Source organism: Mastomys coucha, chromosome X (genome assembly GCF_008632895.1).
Source record: "Mastomys coucha isolate ucsf_1 chromosome X, UCSF_Mcou_1, whole genome shotgun sequence".
In the NCBI taxonomy this organism is placed as follows: Eukaryota; Metazoa; Chordata; class Mammalia; order Rodentia; family Muridae; genus Mastomys; species Mastomys coucha.
The window spans coordinates 75702818-75712611 of NC_045030.1; the positions used below are offsets into that span (position 1 = coordinate 75702818).

Genomic DNA, 9794 nt, shown 5'->3' on the forward strand with positions numbered 1-9794 from the left:
CAAACAAACAAACAAAAAAAACCAACCCAGATATTCCACATCAAAATTTAAAGGACTTTAAAGAGCCTTTATAACAGCCCCCCAACCCATCATCTAATCTATAACTTATCACTTAGCTTCTTGGTGCCTCAGTTTCTGCATCTGAAAATAGACTAACAAGATTCATACCTTCTTGGGACTTTTAGGATTAGACAAAAAGATTTATCAATGGAGAGCCTGGCATGTATCTAGTTCTCTAAGGATGAATGTAGACTACCTTGCTCTTCTCTGGTATACTCTTGGTCCAGCCACCTCCTGGCTCTGTCCATATGTACCACCCACCCTAGAGCAGACAGCAGACCAATAGGGAACAGAAAGGTGGCCCATAGAAAAGACTCACCTTGCTGATTTTTATAGCACAAGGAGCCCCTGGGAACCCAGGCAGACAAGTCTTAAAGGCTGAGATCTCACTGAAGGGTCCCCGGCCACAAGCATTGATTCCAGCAACTCGAAATTTATAAGCCGTGCCTGGCTGCAGCTCCTGCTTCTTTAGCTGGTTATAGTCTGGGACTGTGCCTGAGTCATCCTAAGGCAAGAGGTGGAAAACTAGTAAAGAAAATAGCTTGAGGCCTGCAGTCACAAAGAATACTCTAGACTAGGGGGCAGTTCAGTGCTAGGGTGCTTGTCTAGGATGGCCAATTTTCTAGAGTAACATGAGACCAAGGGAAGTTCAATGATGGCTGTCTTGTTTATAGCGAGGCCCTAGGAACATGGTACGGTTAACTGGGGCTTGGTGCTATTAGAAAAGGATCAAGTTTGACTTTCTTACTCTCTGGTGGGGAAGGTCTCCCTTTCTACTTCCTAAATGTTCAAGTGCACAAAGATGGAGTTCTGTGAGCTCCTCTCACAAGGCAGGGAAACTTGTTTTTATCACAGTTGTCTCACAGGCATGGCAGGATTCAACTCACTATCCAAGGGTACCAGTTACCAGGCATACTTACATCTGACTGAACAGCATCATCTGGTGGCAGAAAATAGTGTGTCACCATTACACTGGTACCCTTAATGACCCCCACATCAAACCACTGGTTCTCCTTTTTCACAGGGGCTTTGCTGGGTGGGGGTGCCAAGTCTGGTTTCTAGGGAACAGAAATGAGATGACATCAAGCCCTTGGGGCCCAAAGGCAGTACTGCCTTATCCCCTGGGGCCACTGAACCAGACTCACCACACCCAGGGACTCAATGCCATTGGCCACTTCAGTAAGGGTAGCTGCAGCCTGCATCTTTGCTGGACTGGCTACAACAACAGGCTGGGGAGCCACAAATGTGTTAGATGGAGCTAGGCCTGCAAAGAAACAAAGTATCAGCTGGGAGAAGGTCCTGTGTTGAGGCAGACCCTCCATGCCACCTTGCTACACTGTGTCCACCTCCCATCAGTTCAATTCTTATCAATGATTTACCCCTGCCAAAAAGCAGCCCAGCTTACTCTCTGTAGCTGTTGAGGGTAGCAAGGCCACAGTGCTGGGGACAGCACTAGCTAACTCGTTGAGGCAGTTGCTCTCGATGGATGGGTCATTGAGACTGTCAGCTGGGGCCAGAGCCTCAGTGGGAAGGTGGTGCTGTTGCTGGGCTTGAGCTTGAGCCTCCTGGAGCTGCTGCTGCTGCTGCACCAGGGCTGCAAGCTCCTGCTGTGTCAGCACAATGGGTATGGTGGTAGCCTGACCCTCTTGGCCTTCAGCTGAAAGGTGACCCAGTTCTGCTTGTGTCACTGCTGCTGTTGCTTCAGATGTATCCATGGGCTCCCCAGTGCCTGCTCCAGGACCAAGAAAACTACTATTCAAAAGGAACACAAGTGTGCCTGGCCCAATGGACAGCAATGGTGTCCCTGAGATTTTGTTTCCCTAAGCTTTTATCCTGCCCACACCTTATTACGCCCCTCACCACTAGGTCCCATGTCTCCTTCCTGGACTACTTGTCCTAAACAGGCCTATCTTGAGTTACACTGTGTACTCTGATAGGAAGCAGATCTCAAGTTGCCTCCAAATGGTGCCTTAGCCCTCTCTTGTAAGGCGGTCACTCATCCTAAGGGGGCCTGCCTGTCCCTCAAATCTGCCAACTGATACCTACCCATGACAGCCTGCTGTGCGGCCTGGAGCACAGCCTGGATGGCCAAGGCTTGGGCTTCTTCAGTGGCTGCAGCTTGAGCAGCTGCTTCAGCAGCAGCAGTCACTGCCAACTCCTCTGGAGTGAGCCCTGTTACCATAAGGGTTGTGGTGCCCGCCTGGGCTTCAGCCATAAGCTCTTGGGGAAGTGATAACTGGTCTACTTCAGACTGTGTAGGTGCGGGTGGTTGGACCACCACAGTGGCCACGACAGCAGAGGTGGTAGGCTCCTGGCCAGAAGATGGGTCCCCAGTGCTGCTCAGATCCACGGCGGCCTGGAGCTCAGGGGTCTGGGAGGCTGACAGGACTTCCGTAGACTCCCCCATCAGGGGTGTGGAGGCAGACTGCAGGAGTTGCCGTGGAGGCAGCTGCTGGCGAGGCCCTGGTGAGACCTGGAGTTCCTCTGGGGGCTGCAGGATGTCAACAGCAGAGAAGGGCATGTCAGAAGTTTCTGTGTTGGCTATGGTCACTGTTATCGTGGCTGGGATGGGGACTTCGGAATTCAGAGCCCCTGGGGTAGTCTCAGTCAATGATGAGATGTTCTAGAAAGGGAGAGAAGCCCCCGTCAGAGGGAGAGGGGAGGAGACAAAGGCTAGAACCAGGCAGTGGGGCCAAAAAACAAGATAGCCTTTGTTTTTTCCCTGTAGGCCTATGGTATCACCCACAACAGGCTGACCACTTTTTACCCATGATAAATGTAAATGGGGAAGGTGAGTCAAGAAGCATCAGCAGGGGTGTGGCAAGAGGAAAGCTCCTGGGTCAAGTTTCAACTCATGCCCAGAAGACTTCACTGTAGAGACAAATGATGGGGAACAGCCAAGAAGGAAACCAACAACAGAGATAAAGTGCCAAGGCGCCTCTAAGGGACCATCTCCCAAGCACCAAGATTGCCCTTTTATGGTCTGGAAGAACCAAGGAGTAATACCATGCTGGTACAAGGGCGACATCTAGTGTCCATTTATGGACAGCACAGATGAAAGGCACAGTGGGCAAAAGGCCACAGAAAGGATCCTGGGGTGAGGCTTACCGGCACAGAGGGACCTGGGACTGGTGTAGACTGTGTCACAGTGGTCACTGCTCTTGGCAATGTAGAAGACACACTTGTAGTGATAGCACTGGCACTGGTAATATTCGCACTGTCACCTTGGGTGCTCGCTACATCTCCTTGGTCACTGGCAGCTGGTGGAGGGTCTGTGGGTGTGTCAAAGGGGATCAGTTGACTTCCACTTGCTTTTACCACCACAGGTTTCCTAGGACTACACCACCTCCCGCCTGCTATGGCTAAAACAGAATATCTGTACCCTCCTCTACCAGACACTTCTACTCACCTTGGTTTGAGCTCATGTTAGAGGTGACAGTGGTGGCTGTGTGGGTGGTACCTGTCTCGTGGGTCTCGCAAGGAGGGTTGGAGCATACCCTCTGTGCTGGGAAAGAGGCCAGCAATGTGGCACCAGACTGGGAGGTGACAGTGGGCATTGCTACCACCTCTAAGCCAGACTCCAGGATTCCATGAGAGGGAGTAGCATCAGGAATCAGGGCACCCACACTGACTGACATAGTGGTGCCAGTGGAAGTGGTCTGGTGTGTCTCGCAGGGATGGCTACTGGCAGGCTGTTGTCCACCCTCAGACTGGCTTGCACCTCCATTTGATGTGGCAGTGGTAGCTGTGTGTGTGGTGCCCGTCTCATGAGTCTCACAAGGTGGGTTGGAGCATACTCGCTGAGCACTGCCCGCATTGGAGGTAGTGGCGGTGTTGGTGGTACCCGTCTCATGGGTCTCACATGGTGGGTTAGAGCAGACTTGGGTCACAGTAGCTGAAGGGCACAGCAGTGCCTCTAGGGCTGTCATAGTCATGGTGCTGCTAGGAGAGTTTGCCTGGAGGCTCTCATATGTCGATGTGGGGACCACCTGAGCTGCACTAAGCTCCCCAGCAACCATGATAGAGCGGGCTGTGGTTGGGGTATTGGTTGTGTAAGTATGATATGTCTCTGGTTGGCGCCCTGTGGGCATGTCCTTGATGCTGGGACCACTTAGCCCAACTCTGACACTTGGAAGGGTTAGCTGCACAAAGGCAGGGCTGTGGCTCCCAGTCTCCAATGCCACACTTGGCCTAAGCAGTGGGCCAGCTGAGCATGGAGCTCCAGTGGCCTGCACAGTCATGGTAGTGCTGGTCATATTGGTCTGCTGGGTTTGGCACTGAGGCTTCACAGTACCCTGTGCTCTCTCCAATGCCCCAGGAGCCACAGTGATTCGCACTACAGTGGGGGTGTTAGTGGCACGACGAGTGTCTCGCTGCTGCCCAGTGCCCATGCTGGACATTGCTGTAGTGGCAGTGCTGGTGGTGCCTGTCTCATGAGTCTCGCAGGGGGGGTTCGAGCAGCCATGCTGCCCAGCCATGTTGGAGGTGGCTGTTGTGGCAGTGTTGGTGGTGCCTGTCTCATGGGTCTCACAGGGGGGGTTTGAACAGACACGGACCACATTACCATTCTGTTGTCCCATAGCTGAGGTCACAAGTGAAGCAGCTGCCTCCTGTCTGTCACAAACAAACTGTACCTGGGTAGGTTGAGGATGCCCCCCAAGGTTAGCCACAACAGTGGTGGTAGCTGTGTTGGTGGTGCCTGTTTCATGGGTTTCACAGGGTGGGTTGGAACACACCAGTGTAACAGTGCCAGGCTGTACATCACCCTGGCCTGAGTCAGCAATGGTGACTGTTGCTGTGGGCTGCTCTGTAGTAGGTGAGGCCAAAATGGACACAGGAAGGTCATGTACAGGCTGTGCCTCAACCCCACTGGGTGCTGTAATCAGAGTCACCTGGGTAGGCTGGGAGACAGGCTGGAGAAAGAGAACAGAGGAGTTAGTGCCTGGACTATGTGATTTCGCATTTGCCTCTACTATCCTATGCTCACCCATGTTGACTGGGACTACCAATTCTGCTAACTATCCAAGGCAAATCTAAGATAAGATTTAATTATCTCAAAACAATGACTTACTTAGAGTTGAGGATGAAGGGACAATGAGGCAGAGCTGGGGCAGGAGAATGAGTTGTACTACAGTCAAGCCTTTTTCCAGACAGTGTACAAAAGGCCAGTAAAATAGTTAGTTCCCTTACTACTTCTTGTCCAGTTGAGAAAAAAAAAATGACAAGAGAACAAATACTGTATGCACATTATGAGAATTATGAGATAGTGTCTATGAACTGGGCATAGCTCACATGTGTCACCAGGAAAGACTGAGACAGAGATCACACCATGTGCAGAAAAGCTACCATAACTACATAGGTCCACAGAACTGAAATCTGGAATGGGGAGAAAGGCTAAAATCCCCCCTACTTTCATGTGGGAGTGCTGCTATGTATGGTGGTACATCCTTAGGACCCACTTACCTGCATTGTGATTGTAGGTGTGGTGAGCCCACCAGCAGCTGTTAGTGTAGTCTGTGCAGCTGACACTGTGATAGCAGTAGGGTTGATCACCTGACTTGAGAGCGTAGCAATGGTGCCCAAGGTAGTGATAGGTGTAGCCAGGGAAGCACTGGTGCTATGTGCCCCAGCTCCTGCAAGGCTGGTGGAGACAGTGCCTGTTACTGTGCCTAGTGTTGTAACACCTAAATGGAGGGAAAGGCAGAGGTAGAATGAGGCCTATTGCTACCATCTAGCAGCCTGTCTCTCTGGAAAGGGCTAGGGAATGGGAGCCCTGCCATGTAGCCACCAAGGACAGAAGGCTCTGGAGAGAGCACCTGTTATCCTCCCCCAGTCATTGGCGAGGACCTGGCCTATTGGCTACACACCTGTGGTGCCCTTCACAACCAATGTGGTAACAGCTGGCTTGACAGCGGAGACGGTGACAGGGGTGACCAGGCGAACGCCGCCCATGGGCACAGTGCGGAGAATGGTGCCTGGCTGTCCAGGGGCCCCCTTTAGCACCACCTGGAACACCAGAGCAAAGTGCCACCAATGTCACTTTCAGGCTGACTGGACTGTGATGCCCCTCTCAGGCCTGTTAGGAGGACACATGTGGTCTGCACTAGACTGAAGTGAAGAAGGACCACGTGTGCCTCACCTGGGTCACTCCTTGTTGCCCATGGCCAGTAGCAATCTTGGGGACAGCAGTGATGATTTTGGCAGGTGCTCCTGTTCCTGAAGTCATCACTTTGGTGGTGATAATTGTGATGGGGGACTTAATGCCAGGACTGCTGGTAACACCTGCATTAGGGAAGGGTCCAGAGAAAATAAGCTGTGAGGGCTTCTCATCATTTTGAGTTATACTCACCAGCAAGGGCCTTTTGAAAGCTGCATGTTTACCTGTGGCGCCTGCCTGGGTGATAATGGCAGACATGGGAATGGTCTTAATGATGGTAGTTGTGCCAGGTTTGGTGGTGCTGGGAGAGACACTACTGATGCCCAGGATAGTGGGCTTGGTCCCTGCCCCACTAGCCTGTGTGGTGGTAATGATGGTTGTGGGCTTCCCATCTGCTGATGTCACCAGCTTCAGGATAGTCCCCGCTGGCAGGGGTCCTTTGGTCTGAAAGGGAGAAGTTATGAATTAACAGGAACTACTGCCAGAAAGGAATATTAAGTTAAGCTACTCTAACTCAGAGAATATTCTGAATACTGTGGGTGCTACGTTATCAGTAAGGCCTCTGAGCCACTTGTGCCCATGGGATCTTCTGTCCTTGTTTCCCAGTGTCTATTCATCCCCATGGGCCTGAGAGATAGAGAGAGTGAGTAGGTGAGTGCTCACCTGGATGATCTGAGTCACAGGACCTGTAGATGCTTGGCCTGTCACTGCTGAAGTCTGAACTGGTTTGGTCTGGACCACTGACATCACTTTTCCCAGATTGGAAATCTAAAAAGGAAAGGATGGAGCAGGCATTAATCTAGAACCAAACAAGGGCATGGCTTGGGCTAGAACTATATTGGAATTGGCCCAAGATAGCAAGTCACCAGTGGCATTCACCATAGGCTGGCAACTGTCACACACAGCCAGGTGATGCCTGTCACTCACCAGAGCACTGCCTCCTGGGACAGAGATGGGGCTCTTCACTAGGGTGATGGTCTTAGTGACTCCGCCTACCACCGTGGTCACCACCTGAGCTTGCTGGGCTACTGTTACAGTCCCTGATTTGTGTACTGTGATGATAGGGCGGGTAGATGTGTTGGCAGCAGAGGACACAGATGTCCCCACTTGGGCAGCTGCAGTCTTTAGCATTCGAGTGGCTGGATTGCTCACCTGGAGAAGCAGAAATAAGTAATAAACACAGCAGCAACATAATGGTGGTAGCTCTGCTGTCCATCCAGTTTGGTTGGCTGGGCAGCAAGAGAACAGCTTGAACTCTCCACAGGTCTAATCTAAGACTACACTACACCCTTAAAGGTAACTGCACGTTCCATACATAGCCCATGCCAGTATTGATTATAAACCAATGACCTGAAAGGTTGGCCCAAACCTAGAACAAATGTTCTAGCCACTGCTTGTTCGAGGACCAGCCCAGAAGATTAAATGCTCACCATGACAGGGGAGGAAGCCACCTTCACAGTGGCAGGAAGAGTGGTTGTGCCAGGTGTCACAGCCACTGTCTTGACAATAGTGGTGCCTGCTGGGACACTTAGCACAGTGGGTGCTGAGGAAGGAGGGATTTTCTGTGTGGCAGCAGCAGCAGCAGCCAATGCAGCCATCCCACTCATCTGTGGGTTGCTGCCAATCACCTGTGGTGGACACAAAGCATGTGAGATACAAGGGTGCCACCTGCCACCTGCTTCCAAATTCAACGACCCTTTTAGAACCTGTCAGAAAGGCTAAGCAGCATCCTGTTTTTTCCTAATTCAGGCTCCTAGTACACACTGCAAGTAGGCAGGTGCTTGCCAAGTACTCCTTTCATTTGAGAAAGGTTCTTACATAGCTCAGGCTAGCCTCAAACTCACACTAAAGATGACCCTCAATTTCTGATCTTCCTGCTTCCACCTCTCAAATGTTGGGACTACTGACATGCAACTACATGGCTAATGCAACGTTAGAAACTGAGCCTAGAGCTTCATGCACGCTAACCTAGCACTCAACCAATTCAACTGAGCTATACCCCTAACCCCTGAGTAGATTTTTAATCAAAGAACCATAGTCAAGCTAAGCCTGTGGCACAGCTTGTAATCATAGCTACTCAAGAGGCTGAAGCAGAAAGATCACAGCTTAATGATACTCTGGCTCAAAAGTAAAAGCTAGGGGTGTAGTTGGTTTATGAAGTTCTTCTCTAATAGGGTTCTAACCCCAGCACTGCAGAGATAAATAAAAAGATCATAGCCGGGCGGTGGGGGTGCACACCTTTAATCCCACCACTTGGGAGGCAGAGGCGGGAAGATTTCTGAGTTCGATTCCAGCCTGGTCTACAGAGTGAGTTCCAGGACAGCCAGGGCTATACAGAGAAACCCTGTCTTGAAAAACAAACAAACAAACAAGAAAAAAAAAATCATAGCCGGAACTGGAGATGTAGCTCTGTTGGCAAAATGTTTTGCCAACAATACTGTGTAAAGGTTACCCTTATATTACTTCAAATGTTAATTTCTCTATCCCACTACAAGGAGGGATTAGAGGACAGCTAGAATAAGAAAGGATGAAAAAAATGCAAGTAATATGTGGATATTGTATTGTTTGGGAGGAAGCCTGATTAACTCAGAGGTTCAGAATGGAGTAATAATTGCTCACTATTTGGCTCAAGGCAATTTTAGTAAATCTTAGCCTCTGTGTGGGGTTATTAGTGACTAGCTAAAGTAAAGAAATACAGTCACTGGATTAATTTACTACAGTTATAATAATTAATTTTACATATCTTAGTACAAGAACACATGCTTAACACACAGCAGTGATGGGTTACACAAACAATACTATCAACATCACTGCTGGGTCTGGTTCATGCTTATAATTCTAGACCAAGGAGGCTGAGGCAGGAGAATCTCTACTAGTAGATAGCTTACCCAAAACAAAACACAACCTTTGAATTAAATACAGCTCATTCTCACAGACTTGGGGTCAAACCCAACTAACTAGAATTTTCCCTCCACCTTCCAAATCAGGAAAAGCACAATGATAAGTGTCAAGGACCGACATCCCCCATCCCCGTTTGAGATTTCTCTATAAAGCCCTGGCTGTCCTTGAACTCCTGTCTCCTGAGTGCTGGGATTAAAGGCCTGTGTCATTTTTTAATGCAGTAGCATCTTACAAACAAGAGCATATGATGGGAATTAGTGGGTTTCATGCATGCTAGGCAAACATTCTATCAAGTAACCTACACCTCCAGTCCCAGGGATGGAGTTGTGTATGTATATGTACACACACACACACACACACACACACACACACACACACACACACACACACATTTTTAAAGATCACATGAGAACTCTGTTTATACTATACTTTTGGGTAACTATAAAGCCCCGCTCAGTAATAGATCCTCACCGTTCCCTGAGCACTCTGTGTTGGTACAACCATTCGCACACTGGCAGGCAGGGAAGTCACAGTGACAGGAGCTTTTCCAGCCTGGCTTGTAGGTCTCATGGTAACCAGTGGTGTTCCTGTTGTAGCTTGAGGACCAGTCACTTTGAGAACAGCAGGGACACCTGATAGGAAAAGGGGTTTGATCATTAGGAGGTACTTTTTTCTT

General features: G+C 50.0%; 1 protein-coding gene across 4 annotated transcripts in view; it reads right to left on the reverse strand.

Moving 5' to 3' along the window:
• Positions 1-9794, reverse strand: part of Hcfc1 (host cell factor C1) — a 24924-nt gene that overhangs the window by 2645 nt on the left and 12485 nt on the right. Inside the window, exons 9-23 of one of the 4 annotated variants that reach the window (XM_031364359.1) lie at positions 9590-9750; positions 7648-7845; positions 7145-7369; positions 6881-6985; positions 6442-6661; positions 6200-6342; positions 5928-6066; positions 5524-5744; positions 3470-4973; positions 3169-3332; positions 2107-2551; positions 1466-1789; positions 1206-1324; positions 981-1118; positions 380-565 (exon numbers count right to left, since the gene is read on the reverse strand). In XM_031364359.1, the coding sequence (XP_031220219.1) occupies positions 380-565; positions 981-1118; positions 1206-1324; positions 1466-1789; positions 2107-2551; positions 3169-3332; positions 3470-4973; positions 5524-5744; positions 5928-6066; positions 6200-6342; positions 6442-6661; positions 6881-6985; positions 7145-7369; positions 7648-7845; positions 9590-9750 (4292 nt within the window). Of the gene's footprint in view, positions 1-379; positions 566-980; positions 1119-1205; positions 1325-1465; positions 1793-2106; positions 2684-3168; positions 3333-3469; positions 4974-5523; positions 5745-5927; positions 6067-6199; positions 6343-6441; positions 6662-6880; positions 6986-7144; positions 7370-7647; positions 7846-9589; positions 9751-9794 lie in introns of all 4 variants that reach the window. The other 3 variants (XM_031364350.1, XM_031364340.1, XM_031364330.1) reach the window with 3 other exon arrangements.